The following is a 15,996-nucleotide window of genomic DNA, read 5'->3' as shown; positions in this document are numbered from 1 at the left end:
GACAGTGGAAATCTGGTCGCGGCAGCGCGGCAACCCCGAGCGGCGGCAGCAGCAACCCCCCCCCCGGTATGGCGAACGGACCCTGCACAGTGGCTGTGGCGAGACTGATACCACGTGAGGCGAGTACACCAGGTGAGGAGGGGTGGCGTACCCTGGAGTCGACAAGGTCGTTGTCGTGGTTACCGCTCCATGGGTGACTGCAGCAGACCCAGGGGGATAAAGCAGCAGCCCCTGGACACTAAGCACGCCCTGCAGACCAAAGGACGCCCACACCTGACCAAGGTCACCCCTCGTGGCACCAGCACCTGCGGAAGCAACAGTAGAGTGATTGGGGGGGGCGAACCCCACCCCGAACGAACGGTAGAGTGATTGGGGGGGGCGAACCCCACCCCGAACGAACGGAAGACCCAAAATACAATTGTACGTCAGGGCACCGAGCGCCCTCCTCCACGCTCGACAGATCGGGCGAGGAGAAGGACCTGGATACCCCTCCCCCCCCCTTGGAGGGGAAGGGCCATCCGCGGGAGCTGAGCGGGGGGGCAGGAATAAGACGAAGAATCAGTTACCAAGGGAGTCACGGGAGAGCTTCCGACGACTCGGCAGGCCCTCGCTTCCCCCACCCCCGCACAGCACCCACTGCACCTGAAACTAATATACGGCACGGCCCGAGAGCAATCGTGCCCTCGGCACCGAGCGCAGGGGCATAAGGATCAATTTCCGGTATGAGCGGAATCTTGATCCACAATGAATATTGATGCAATCAATAATAATAAGATATAAAAATGAAAAAATCCTGCATTACGATTTCACTTTCACACAAAAAAAGGGGCTCGGGTCGAGCGCATTCGCGCCCTCGGCACCGAGCGCAAGGGGAAAGGATCCATTCCCGGTTATGAGCGGACCTTGATCCATGATGAATTGATGCAATCAAAATATATGAAAATGAAAAAGAATACTGCACTTGCGATTTCACTTTCACACAAATTAAAAGGGGAAGGATCAATTCCCGGGTAAGAGCGGAAACCTTGATCCAATGAATATGATGCAATCAAAAATAATATATGAAAATGAAAAAGAATACTGCACTTGCGATTTCACTTTCACACAAAATAAAGGGCTCGTGCTGAGCACATTCGCGTCCTTGGCACCGAGCGCACAGGGCAAAAATATAAATGAAAAAGAGTACTTACTTACAATTTTCACTTACACATTTTCACCCAAAATACACAGCTCGGCGCGAGCGCGCTCTCAGCCCTCGGCACCGAGCACCCAAAATATGAGGATCAATTCTGGGAAACTTCTGAATTTCCCGCACTTACGCCCTTCAGTCCCTGCAGTCGTCGGTACAGGAGGGCGTAGAGAACTCATGATCCAAAACAATTCACTTCAATGTAATTGAATAATAAAGAATAGTGAATAATTGTACTTACAATTTTCAGTCACACAATGTAAACAGAAAAAGAAACACAACTATACAAAAAGCAAACGACGAAAAAGCGGGCAGAGAGCAAAAATAAACACGTCTATCCACCAGCGGGCCGAAAGCAAAAGTGATTCTTCACCTCCCAGTCGCGCGCACTGTCGGACAAGCAGTTAACCCCTTCTTTACCGGGTGGGTGAGCAGAATGTAAACATTGCGTTCGCTGCCGAACTGAATCTCTCGGTAGTGACTCCAGTTTGGAGGGGTGCCGATCGTAAAAATATTTGCCAAAAATACACTAATCAAGACAGGCTAATGAAATTATCAGGTATTATTAGCACTATAATAACGCATATTCTCTGTTAGTTTTATCATCCTACAGGGAAAATAAATTATTTTATGAAAAAAAATGTGAAACTCAGTGTCCCTTGTACAAGGGACACTGGTGGTCGGTGAGAAAACTACAGTCTTGAATAGAAATTCGGTCTTACAGAATGTTGGTATATCGCACCTGGAACATGTACATAAAGTATTATCAAAATAGAACAGTAAATAAGCACGTAATAACAAAAAAAAAAGAGCAAAAACTAAAGCAAAAGCCCCGCCATAAATATGGAAATCGCAAATTTTATAGTATATCTTTCAAAAATTGGTCGATGTCATTTTCTACGTTTTCTAAGATTAGTTTCATCACAGAAAACAACTTTAGGGGCATCAGGGTATCTAAACTAATTTTTTCAAGTTTCTTGTCCTCAGAAAAAATCGCTTTTTCTATTTTTTTTTTTTTTATATATAAAGTTACTATAAGGCTTTATTTTTTACCTTCATTTATCTGGTGTTCATATCTTTTATTTGTAAAATGTAATAAGTGAATAAATAAATAAATACAGTAAATGAGGATACAACTGGTTTTTATACTTGGGTAGAAGTTATTACATGTTTACGCTTGTCTGGTTTTGTGATTTTTGTTGAGACGCAGTTCATCTGTCACCTACACACTACTATAAGCAGTAATAATATTTTTTTGGTTCATCATACATCTGGCATCGTGTCATACTGTTTATTTTGCTCCAAACTCTTCAAACCGAATTACAGAATGATTGGAAGTCCCTCTCTGAAAAGAGGAGTTTTGGTGGTACTATGCGTACCACCTTTATGCACCGGTGCGGTGTAGTAGACTTGAATGGTGGTACCCACCTACCTCAAACAAACTTTCGGTAATGAAGAGGTTAACTACCGAACTCCCTTGTTCGAAATAAAAGCTACGACCATCCAGCTGCCGCTAGTTACCTTCCTATTGTAAAAGGACTGAAAGGTTTGTATTCCGTGTCGGAACAAATGTTTGTTTTTTTTATAAATTCACCATAATTCAAAATGTTGTGCTAGAGACTTCCAATTTGTTGCAAAATGAAGGTAAATGATTAAATATTACTAGAATATAAGAGTTTTAGCTTACAATTGCGTTTTTTTACCATTTCGGTTGAGTCAAAGTTGACCGAAGGTTGAAATTTTGGCATATCGTTATTTATATGAAAATATTTCAAAACTGATAAAAGCTACAACCATGTGTTGTTTTTTGTTGTATTGTGCATGAAATTGCGCACATTTCCACATATAAAACTTTATGTAACGGCAAATTTAAAATGGTGCAAACATTACGACAATCGCACGAAAAAATTTATCGGAAGAGTTACTGCGCGGACATAAGGAAAATTTTTTTTTTCATAACTCCACCATAAATCGAAATATTGTGCTAGAGACGTCCAATTTGTTGCAAAATGAAGGTAAATGAGTGAATATTACTAGAATATAAGATTTTTAGCTTACAATTGCGTTTTTCGACCATTTCGGTAGAGTCAAAGTTGACCGAAGGTTGAAATTTTGGCACATCATTATTTATATGAAAATATTTCAAAACTGATAAAAGCTACAATCATGAGTATTTTTAGGTTGTATTCTACATGAAATTGCACACATTTTCATATATAATAACTCCATGTAACGGCTAATTTAAAATGGTGCAAAAATTATGTCAAAGTGATGAAATAATTTATGAGATGTGTCACTGATACTTTTTAGTGCGATAAGAAAGAATTTCGGGCTTGCATGCCTTCGTAACGATTGTAAACAAAGCAATGCCTTGATCCGTGAGCTCCCAGCATCCCCAAAGGTGCGTGATTCTAAAGTTTTCGGCTGGTAGGCCTATAAGTATTTTTTTGCGAATAAAAAAAAAAAACTTTTTTTATGTCGACGTTTAATACGTCCAATCGGCACCCGGGAGACGATTTATGTCGACGTTTAATACGTCCATTCGGCGTAAGAGGGTTAAGAATAATGTTTTCCTTAGGAGCGTTATATAAGAACATGACTTGTTAACAGTGTCTGAAGCAAGCTTAAGGACATCGTTTAAAAACCAAGAGACCGTTCGAGGTCTATTTACTGGTCTAAGTCTAGCACAAGCCCTGGGGATAGAAGAAAAATACGAATATGTAAGATCAATATTAAATCCAAATTGGAATATTTTCTTTAATGCCGATTTGGTTGTAGTAATAGTACTAGCTGCTAAGCCTTTTTCAAACAAGGTTCTGAAAAAGGTAATTGCCAGATTCGTAGTCATGGTTTGTGCCTTTGTGTCTCTCAAAAAGGTGGCTAACTTCTTTACTGCTGAGTCGTATTGATGCAGTGTTGATTCTCGTTTGTCTGATTCTAGGAACCGGATGTTTTGAGGATCAATGTTGGCATCTTTCTGCGCCGCGAACTTCATGAAGTCCATAAAGTTAGGGCTTTCTGAATTCCTGAGGAAGCGGACACAGTCCGCATTTGTACCAACTGCGTCAGTCTGGGATTGGGAATCCGCCGGGCTCGGAGTCCCAATTCCACTAGTAGTGGGAACCAATTGCTCTTGGGCCAGTTGGGAGCAACTAGTGCGATCTGACCCTTGAAAGACCTGAGTTTGTTCAGAACTTTCAGTAGTAGGTTTACCGGCGGAAAGAGAGAAATTCTCTTCCAGGTATTCCAATCTATTGCCATGGCGTCCGTGGCATATGCCAGAGGGTCCAGGTTGGGTGCCACATAACAAGCTAGTTTGTGGTTTGATTCTGTGGCAAAAAGGTCTACTTGAAGCCCTGGCACCTGTTGGCAGATCCATTTGACAATGCGTCCGCCACTTCGTTCCTTACTCCCGCTAGGTGAGTGGCTGATAGATGCCATTGTTTCCTTGCTGCTTGAGCAAATATTGCTATCATTACGTGATTTAAATGGCTCGACTTGAGCCTCCTCTGTTTATGTAGTGGACTACCACCGTACTGTGTAATACCAGTTTGATTTGGATTTTCTTTGCTGGCAGGAGTTTCTTCAGGGTTAGAAACACTGCCATAGCTTCCAATACATTGATATGTAGCTGGCGGAATGACACTGACCAAGTCCCCTGTACTTTTTTGTATTGTGAGTATCCTCCCCAGCTGCTCAGAGGCGTCCGTGTAGACTATCAGGGCTGGCGGAGGAAACTGCAGTGGTACTGATTTCGACAGACTCTTGACTTCTGTCCAGGGATGGAGTCTCTTGCGTAAAATCGCCGGGATCCGGGATACTTTGTCCCGGGACCTCTTGTTTGCTCTTGATCGCCAGACTCGGTTTATATCTTTTAGTTTGGCTTTCAACAGTACGTCCATAACTGATGCACACTGGAGTGAACCTAGAATCCTTTCTTGGTTCTGCCGGGACGTCTGTTTGCCCTTGAGGAATTGCCTTGTAGCCTTTGCTATTTCTCTTCGTTTTGCCGGCGGAATTGATAGATTGTACGCATTTAGGTCCCATTGAATTCCTAACCACTGAAAGCGTGGTGCCGGAGTCAGCCGGGACTTGTTCCTGTTTATCTGGAATCCTAGGTATTCCAGAACTTATCACTTTGACCGTTGCCTTGCGGCATTCTTCGGCGTCTGTGGCCCATACGAGCCAATCGTCTAGATAGGCTACTAGCATTATCCCTCGAGTCCTTAATTCCTGGACTACTGTTTCCGCTATCTTTGTAAATATTCTGGGCGCTATGTTGAGCCCGAATGGCATTACTTTGAAGGAATAGGTCTTCTTTCCTAGTCTCAAGTCTAGGAAGGGGCGGAAGTGTCTTGCTATCGGGATATGATAGTAGGCATCTTTAAGATCTATAGACGTGGTGACGGCCCCAAGGGGAAGTAAGGTCCGCACCTGTGAAACGGTCAGCATTCAGAACTTGTTGCAATGAATGAATGAGTTTAGATGGGACAAGTCTAGGATTATTCTTAGTTTGTGCGAGTTTTTCTTTGGAACACTGAACAAGCGCCCTTGAAATTTTAAATGTCTGACTTCTGACACTACCCTCTTTTGAAGCAATTCTTGGGTATATTCTACCAGTTCTGCCGTTGGCTTTTGGTAAAATCTGGTTGATGGAGGAGGCCCTTGTTTCCAACTCCATCCCAGACCTTTCATCAAAATACTGTGGGCCCAAGTGCTGAGCCTCCACCGGTTCCGGAAGAGGTACAGCCTTCCTCCTACCTGGGGAGTCTCACTGGTTGGCAGATGGACGTCCACCCCGGGCTCCCCGGAAGCCTTTGCCTCTAGCAGAAACTCTTCCGCCACCTCTGTGTCAGAGGGCTCCTCTGGCTCGGCTACCTCTGGCAAATCTATTGTACCCATGAAACCCTTGGGCTTCAAAGGTAGCGTTGAAAGCCAGAGAGGGGGAGAAGGAGGTCGAGGCCTGGGGTTGCTGAGCAGGCTGGCTCAAAAGCACAAACTGCTGTTGCGGCTGTGCTTTTGAGGTGGAGGGTTGACTCATATGAGCCACCGGGACTGCTTGGACCACTGTTTGTGGTTGGGAGGATTGGAAGGGTTGATACTTCCTCAACCTCTTCCTGCCCTTAGTGTTTGCTCCGGCAGACTCAGGTTTCCTTTTAGGAATGAATCCCCAGCGAATCTTTAGGCCCAGGCTAACCCTCGCTGCTTCCCCGAGGACTTCGTTGACAACGGAGTCGGGGAAGAGGTTTGCTCCCCAGATCGACGACTTAATGAGCTTATTGGGCTCATGGATGGAAGCGTCCGCCAAGACGTGCTTCCTGCAGTTTTGCCTAGCCACTGCGAAGTCATATAGATCACATTGCACAGTGTGAAGAAATGACTTCGTCAGGACACCTTAAATAGTGGCTCGTCTGCGTAGATCAATGACGTCATCTCTGTCATGGTGGCGGAGTTGAGGGACCTACTCAGTCTACACCTCGCATCATACTCGGCTTGAGAAGCCGCTCGCTGTACAATGTGGTTCCACAGTCCAGCGCGAGCTTACCCACCGTAAAGGTGGCAGGAGCATCTACCCAACACTCTGTGCCTCCGGGGAGCAGAAGGGAAGGCAATTCTGTCTCCCGGAGTTGTGGCATGGGTTTATCCTCCATGGCTGCTTGAAGCATTAGCTCAGCCACTTTGGATAGGCATGGGGTAGGGGTTTCATCGTTCACTACGAAGACGGTGAACGGGCTCTTGTGGGCTGTCAACTTGGTGTTGACGCATTGCCACTCCGCCAAGGTCCAGACCCATGCTTGTTGGGCTTGGTCCTGGGAAAGATAACAGTCTCCCTGGGGACCTTATCTTCCCTTACCATTGCCTCATCCGTCAGACGGGCATACCCCATGAAAGGGAACTGGAGATCATGTGGAAAAAACTCAAAGTCCTCCAGTCTCAGAGTCCCTCATCCCTCAATTGTAAGCATACCGTCTGCTTGATGGCTTGAATACTCTGTAAGAGAAAATGATCTCAATCCTTAAACTAAATGCTATCCTTAGACTAGTATAAGTCAACATGATATATTCAATCTGATTCTCATTGTATAATTATTACGTAGCAGACCTCGCATCCCTCATGGTGCCATACCAGCAGGGCTCCCACCTGGACCACACACCAGGTGTGGGTCCGGCACACCACGTGCCCGCAGGGCTCTTGGAGGACGGCGGTACACCCCGTCTCCAGACAACGCAAGATCTGTAAGTTGAATGATACATGAGTATCACTATTTAGACCTACCGGAGATGTGTCCGGTTGGGCATGCATTAAACTACTGTCATTGGAGGTGACTCCGGTGAGTTAGACATTTACTACTAGGGTTTCATGCATCCTTGTTTCTCACCAGCTCCGGAGTCTAGTTCTTGTTCTTGTTATGCAACTAAAGTATAGGCCTGATGGAACTGGGCAGGGTAAGGAAGACCTGTCCTGACTCCGTTGGCACCGGAAACGTATAATCTAGTCAAAAAGATTGAGTCTCAAGCCCATTCTCCATCCTCACTAGGGTGCGGGACGGAAATGACAATCCAAGACTATCGAACCAGGCCGAGGAGCTAGTGATAACATGGTACTTCGGTTTTAAATACCCAGCGGAGTAGAATATCCGTCGCAGTAAATAACCTGAAGTATGGTAAGATAATGACATATAAATATGTGTATATATATGTGTGCATAACTAACTGATCCAACCGTAGTAGATCGTTCCCCGTAACATGTCTTCTTACACCTAGTTATCCCTACTCCGGGTCCAGCTTCCTAGGAACAGATCAGGGAAATTGGTAAAACCTTAGCCTGTATCTGGTCAGTAAAGGATCATAGCTATTTGTATAGCCAATACCTTGAGGCCGGAGTCCCGGTTCCGCTGGAGTGGGGGATAGGTCTGGTGAAGAAGGGCCGCGGATAGGGGACGTGACATCGTGGTCCGGAGAGCGCACCGTCCTGACGAGCCCGGTGGCCAACCAAGGCTCGCCCGAACAGGGCACCCCCTACCACTCATACTGAGCATGACGCGGTGGGGCTACCCCCCCCCCCCTTTATGCAAGAAGCTCGGGTCGGCTACATGGAGTAGCATGAGGCGAGCCCTATACCCCACCGAGGTGGGTGCAGGGGGAGGGAGGTCGACTAGAGGGGTGGCCCACACGCGATCAGCTGGAGGCCCTCGCAGCCAGGTGTACAACCATGCGGTAGGTAGGGTCCAACTGATCGGGGGTAGTAGGCCTATAGGCCTACTAACGCATGCAAATAACAAGATATCCGTATCATCGGATAAATAAAAAATCACACATATATATACCATCCTGACGCGGGAGACGTGAAAAGGAAAAATATATGGAGGGAGAGAGAAAGCAATGAGTCCTCTCGAGCGGCTGGCCTAACCTTCGCCAATATAGACGATCTAAGCAGGTTGGCCAGGAAGGCTCTGAGCAGCTTAGCCTAGCTCGCCAAATCGAATTCTATAACCGATATAGCCAGGAAGACCAGGGTGGCTCATGGACCGTCGTGTATACCAAGGCTCTTCCATATAAGGACAAGGGTGTCTCTTATAGTAGGAACTAATAAGTAGCATATAATACACCTTAGATAATTTAATGGTTGGGGTACCAACCTCACAGATGTAAAAAGGGATTTTGACAGAGGAAAAATCTATTTCTGGGCAAGGATCTGTGTCGCCCAGTGAAATGTCCCTTTAGCACTCATTTCTAAGGTATAAATATTGCTATAAATACCAGAGAAAAAGTTAAACGGTAATGCCAGAGCATTCTGGCTTGCTCACCTTTATTTTAAAAGTGTCGGTATGGTAACTGGGGCGAGTGAAACCACTACCAGAGGTCCCTTGCCATTTAGTCTCTTCCTCCTTCAATATCCCTCATCTACAGAGGAGCCGATCTAAGCCCCACTACTCGTTACCACTACGGCTAGCGCCTCGGATCTCATTCCGAGAGCATGCGGCTCGGTCGGTAGGCTAGTATCCTCCACGATCGGACAAATTCTTTAATGTCAGCAATAACATATTAAAAGCATCTATAAAACATATGAGGAACTGCTAATTAAGAAGATAGGCGACTCCAATTAGTATGGGAGACCAATTGGGTGCCGACATGGGCATAAATATACGTGGGTAGCGATGCACGAAATGGTGCAGTGGGAACAGCAACACGCGGGCTCCCACTCACACATATAACCAAATTAAACATGTTTATATCGCCCATCGCTACCTTAAAACATGATCAAACATTAATTGCAGTACTCAACTTAGATGCAGCAACTTCCTGACATTCAGCCATGATGAATTAGGGATATTGCAACAAATAACACAGAACACAAGAAAAACGCGTGTGGCGAAAGCAGTGCTATCGAAAGGAAATGGTAAACAAGGCGCTAATTGTAGCAGTAGCGGGTGGTAGATGGCCTAGAACGGCTCCTCTATAGACGAGGGATATTGAGAAAGGAAGAGACTAAATGGCAGGGGACCTCTGGTAGTGGTTTCACTTGCCCCAGTTACCATACCGACACCCTCAACCCTCTTACGCCGATTGGACGTATTAAACGTCGAATCAAAATGTCTCCTGTATGCCGATTGGACGTATTATACGTCGACCCAAAAAAGATTTTTTTAAAATTCGCAGAAAAATACTTATAGGCCTACCAGCCAAAAACTTTTGAATCACACGCCTTGGGGGATGCTGGGAGTTCACGGATCAAGGCGTTGTTTTGTTTACAATCGTTACCCAGGCGTGCAAGCGCGAATTTCTTTCTTATCGCACTAAAAAGTATCAGTGACACATCTCAAAAATTATTTTGTAACTGACATAATTTTTGCACCATTTTAAATTATCCGTTACATGGAGTATTATATATGAAAATGTGCGCAATTTCATGTAGAATACAACAATAAAATACTCATGATTGTAGCTTTTATCAGTTTTGAAATATTTTCATATAAATAATGATAAGTGCCAAAATTTCAACCTTCGGTCAACTTTGACTCTACCGAAATGGTCGAAAAACGCAATTGTAAGCAAAAACTCTTACATTCTAGTAATATTCAATCATTTACCTTCATTTTGCAATGAATTGGAAGTCTCTAGCACAATATTTCGATTTATGGTGAATTTATGGAAAAAAAAAAAAAAATTTCCTTACGTCCGCGCAGTAACTCTTCCGAAAAAATCAGAATTTTTTTTGTGCGATTGTCGAAATGTTTGCACCATTTAAAATTAGCCGTTACATAAAGTTTTATATATGAAAATGTATGCAATTTCATGTAGAATACAACAAAAAATGATTGAAGGTTGTAGCTTTTCTCTTTTTCAAAATATTTGCATATAAATCACGATAAATAGAAAAAAAACCACGTTCGGTCAACTTTGACTCTACCGAAATAGTCGAAAAATGCAATTGTAAGCTAAAACTCTTACAATCTAGTAATATACAGTCATTTATCTTCATTTTGAAACAAATTCAAAGTGTCTAGCACAAATATTTGCTCCTTTTCATATTAGGCATTTTATAGAGTTTCAAATATGAAAATGTGCGCAAATTCATGAAGAATACAAACAAAAATATTTGAAGGTTGTAGCTTTTCTCATTTTCAAAATATTGCATATAAAAAAAAATATAAAAAATTTTGACATTCGGTCAACTTTAACTCGTCCGAAATGGTCGAAAACTGCCATTCTAAGCTAAAACCCTTACAGTATTGTAATATTCAATCATTTGTCTTCATTTTGAAACAAATTGGAAGTCTCTAGAACAATATTTAGATTTATGGTGAATTTTTGAAAAAAACATTTTTTTCCGTACGCGTGTTATGAATTCATGCATCATTTTGTGATAATATTTTTTCTGTGTTGCTTTGACCGTTTTACAATGTGTTATATATCAAAAGGATTGCAATTTAGTGTGCAATACAACGAAAAAAAGTAACTTGTTAGCTTTAACCGTTTTTCGCACAGCTCGATTTGAATACAATTATGTATGAATTTTTTTTTTTGTCGCTACCATATATCGCATTATTTATATATGATAGATATTTTTTTTCATTTCTGATGGTTGCATACTAAACTTCAGGCAATGACAAAAAAAGGAGCCAAAAATGAACTCTTAATCTTGAAAACTAAGCGCGCTGTGATTTTTTGAAAAATTATTTTTTCCGCTTCCGCGCTCACTCCAAACCAGCCTCGGCATAAGGGAGACGTTTTGGTTTTTAGGGCTTAGGCGTAAGAGAGTTAAATAAGGGTGAGCGAGCCAGGATATCCTGGCATAACCATACAGCTTTTTTCTCTGGTATATTTAGCAATACTTATACCTTATAAACGAGTGATAAGGGACATTTCACGGAGCGACACAGGTTAAGCCCAGAAAAGCTACTGTATGGAGTAATCTTTCAGCTACAAAATGAAACAAAATTGAGCAGTCTTTTTCAAAATTGTCAGAATTACACATCTTTGAACAAAAAAAGGTAAAATCACTTATACACTACTGCAAAGGTCACAGTTACTTCCAACGGACATAATAGTCTGGTTTCACAAATGGCGGTAATTTTAACATCCTCCAAAGCTTAAGGAAGATATGTTCTTGGATAAATCTGTTAACAAGGCTTAATATGAAAAAACCTTGTATTCTTGGGAGTATGTGTACTCATTAAATACAGGGAGTCCCTGGTTAACAGTGGTATCAGTTAACAGCATTTCAGTTTTTTACGGCCAGATTACACAGTTCCATGGAGAACGTCCTTCAATGTTTGTTCACATATGCCACTAGTACCATGTTGCCACTTATCTTGACCACTGGGGGGACCATTGAGTGTTGCAAGTGTTGAAGAGCAAATCCTGCTGCTTTCATTCACTACCGAGATATGAAGAGATCTCAGATGGATTGTTTGTACCATTCGCTGAATTCTGGGGTTTTAGCAGCACTTTCTTCCTCTGCGTATTGCTATTCTGACTAATTTCAAGTAATAGGTTTGTTATGAAACAAACGTAATTTAGAAAAATTTTCATTCCAATCAATAACATTGATCAACAGGTGATTTTCTGTCAATCAAGCATGAAGTATCTAGGAAATTTATTGACCACAAATTTGCATTAATAATAAGTAGTGGGCATGCAAAAATAACAGTTTCGTTAAATAAAAATACTGTTGTTTATATTTCAATATTCATTTCATGAAGCTAACAGACCTCCATGAAGTAATTTCAGTAAGCATTATAAAAAAAACCAAGCAACAAGTATTTGAAAAAACTTACGCTTCATCTGATTCTGTTTTATCAGATTCCGTTTTATCAGATTCTGTTTTATCAGCAATGTGTTCTCGTGCTATATCTTCAAAATTTGCTAAGAAGTAATCAGGAGCAATCCATTCTAACTTGTAAACTTCTTCTGGTGACTTTGCCTAGGAAAAATAATTGCTATAAAAAATTCCCAGCAATGCAACATATTTGTCATATACGTGTGAAATGGTATCTTGTTACGTCACTGAAAATGGTACCTTGAAAAAGCAGAATAACAAAATGGTAAAACTGCAAAATATTTGAATAATGAGGCCATTCTAAGGATAGCACAGAAATCTGGCCAAGGAATTATGTAGTGTATCTAAGAGCATATGAAATTGTATTAAAAAATATTCTGGACTACATATCTGGTTAAACTTTGAACTTCAAAAACAAATATATAATTTATCATCTAGATGACTATAATTTACAGTGTGAAATGTTCACTAGTTTTCTTTACCTTTCTTTCATTAAATATATCATAATCCAATTCCTGAAAATTCTTAAATGCATTACATACCAAATAATAAAACTACAGAACTGTCTGAGTAAGCTGTAGCGATGCTTATGCAAAAGAATCATCCCTTCTGATATATATACAGTAATCCCTTGATCACCCGGATTAACAAAACCAAGGCCCTGTTGAATAATGGCAAAATCCTGACCTTACCTAACCTTGTCAATACATACTGCATAACTGTGAGCACTGAATATGCCTATAAACAACAACTAGCACACTTTAAACTGAAACTTGATGCAAAAAGCCATTGTCTACTATATTTCCCATATTTGTCAAAATAAACTCTCTACGTAAATACACTTAAAACCAAAAAGAGCTAACCTCTTCTTTTTCTCTCATACACTACTACACACAATATGGTAGGCTACGCACTGTTTTTCACTTGCCCCAAGCACTGTAAAAGTACATTGTTCTATATACAATAATAATAATAAAAAAATCTGTGCATAGGCGAATTTTCCGTGAAATTAACTGGAGTTTTGCTCCACAGAAAAATTTGCAAATAGGTGAATCCAGGAATCCTGAACTGCAAATACTCAAGAGTCCAATGTATACTATTAGTTTTTTTTAGCAAAAAAAAAAAAAATAATAATAATAATAATAACAATACGAGAGAGAGAAGGGGTTGCATTTATTTTCAGTGTATTTATATGCTCTTTATCAATCTTTGTAGGAGTCAAATTTTGCCTTTGGAATTCACAAAGTTGCAATAAATTCATCCTGTTTGTGGCTGTTATGGAGTCACGTGGTTAGCCTGACGAAGCAACACTCCAACTTTTCTGGCACTTTGACATTTTCACTGTAATCAGCAATCACTGAGCAATATTTCAGTAAAAATTGACAAAAAAAAAATACTAATGGAAATATAGTTCAATCACAGCATTCTGAACTGCAATCAAAGAGAGGTCAATCACTTGTGAAGACTGGTGCATGAGTGGCATCACAGTCTCTGTAAGAACAACAAACATTCACACACAACATAGTATTCAGTTTTATTGTTCTAACACTTATTTATGCTTTATGGCAAACATTAAGAAAATCTTTCAATAAAGGCTATCTTCATTAGAACCTCAAGGTTGATAAAGGGATGACAACAATTTTCAACTTTACAATCTCAAAGGGCTAAAATCCCCACTGAAATGCAGGGGTGGGGGATGTTTTTACCTGTCCATTGTTGATATATGCCCACAACTACAGTAAACAATACAACATATGCTAACGAAGAGGTTATATGAGTATGTAAACTATCCACATTATTCTCTCATACACACATACATAAATACACACACGCACAAATGTACAACATTTTTCAATCAATAAGGAGAGAAATTAAACTTACCTCTCTATCATTCTCAGGCAGAAGTGTCAGGTAATCACACTCATTGTCAGCTGATATCATCAAGTCATCCTGCTCCACTGTAACATCTACAGTTGCCTCTTGGATGGCTTCTGCCATTCCTTCAACATTCACCTTGAGAAGAATAAAAACATCTAAAAATGTTATTGTTATAATACAATTAAGTTTGTTCATACTTACCTGGCAGATATATATATAGCTGTATTCTCCGAAGGCCGACAGAATTTCAAAACTCGCGGCACACGCAGTGGGCGGCCAGGTGGTAGTACCCATTCCCGCCGCTGGGAGGCGGATATCAGGAACCATTCCCATTTTCTATTCATATTTTTATCAGTGCCACTGTCTCCTGAGGGGAGGTGGGTGGGCACTTAATTATATATATCTGCCAGGTAAGTATGAACAAACTTAATTGTATTATAACAATAACATTTTGTTCATGAAACTTACTTGGCAGATATATATATAGCTGAATCCCACCTTCGGATGGTGGGAAGAGACAGAATAGGATTTGTAGGAAACTTAAATTAAGTAGATGATATACACCTTGGTTCCTCACCTGTTAGCAAAGTAGACTCTGTGATTACTGTCACTACAGCCTGCTTGTGCTTAATCAGAGTTGCCAGCCAGGTGGAGACCTGTAGTGCTGGTGCGCTCTGAATGCTCTGTCAACGGGGACGTGACCTCAATGTGACAAGAGCATAGAGCCATACAAATGAGGGCAACGAAGCAACTGACCACCACCTGACCAACTAACAAAGACCCCCTGAACACTAAGCTAAAAGATGGGAGGTCTTCACCAAAGCCTCACCACAACACACAACAACTAAAACCTAACCTAAACCTAACTAAGGGATAGGGAGAGAGCTACCTTCAGCCCCCAAGACTGTGTCTGCAGAAACGTATGGCCCAAGAGAACAACAGTCCTCGTATATCGTTCTCACATCTCTCAAGTAGTGTGAGGCGAATACTGAATTGCTCCTCCAAAAGGTGGCGTCAAGGATGTCCTTGATCGACATGTTCCTTTGGAAGGCAAGCGAGGTTGCAACAGCTCTGACCTCGTGAGCTTTCACTCGCAAGAGGCTCAAATCGATCTGTGTGGAAGACGAATGAGCCTCTTTAATGACGTCCCTCAGAAAGAACGCCAAAGCGTTCTTGGATAACGGTATATCGGGTCGTTTAACCGAACACCAGAGATTATCTGAGGGACCTCTTACTTCTTTAGTCTTGTGGACATAAAACTTTAGAGCCCTGACAGGGCACAGGACTCTCTCCGGTTCTTGGCCCACAAGGCTTGTCATACCCTTGATTTCCAAAGCTCCTTGGCCAAGGGTTCGACGGGTTTTCATTCTTTGCTAAGAAAGTGGGACTCAAAGAGCAGACAGCATTGTCCCCCTTGAAGCCCACTCTCTTACAAATGGCCTGAATTTCGCTAACTCTCTTCGCCGTCGCCAGAGCAGTTAGGAAAAGAGCCTTCTTAGTCAAGTTCCTAAGAGACGCTTCATGTAAAGGTTCGAAAGGACTCGACATTAACAGTCTAAGGACTAAGTCCAGGTTCCAAGAAGGAGGCCTCGCCTGAGGTATCTTGGAAGTCTCAAATGATCTCAGGAGATCGTGAAGATCCCTGT

The 15,996-nt window shown here is 42.0% G+C and overlaps 1 protein-coding gene across 1 annotated transcript in view; it reads right to left on the bottom strand.

Annotated features, from left to right (window-relative positions):
- Window positions 1-15,996, bottom strand: part of LOC135210441 (DNA-directed RNA polymerase I subunit RPA49-like) — a gene marked incomplete at its 5' end in the record, with an annotated part of 81,833 nt that overhangs the window by 28,423 nt on the left and 37,414 nt on the right. Inside the window, 2 exons of the mRNA XM_064243338.1 lie at window positions 12,471-12,616; window positions 14,354-14,485. Coding sequence (XP_064099408.1) covers window positions 12,471-12,616; window positions 14,354-14,485 — 278 coding nt within the window. The remainder of the gene's footprint in view (window positions 1-12,470; window positions 12,617-14,353; window positions 14,486-15,996) is intronic.

The sequence above is a fragment of the Macrobrachium nipponense genome, chromosome 39 (assembly GCF_015104395.2).
Source record: "Macrobrachium nipponense isolate FS-2020 chromosome 39, ASM1510439v2, whole genome shotgun sequence".
NCBI lineage: Eukaryota > Metazoa > Arthropoda > Malacostraca > Decapoda > Palaemonidae > Macrobrachium > Macrobrachium nipponense.
The sequence above is the reverse complement of the archived record's forward strand: the minus strand, read 5'-3'. Positions and strand labels throughout refer to the sequence as shown.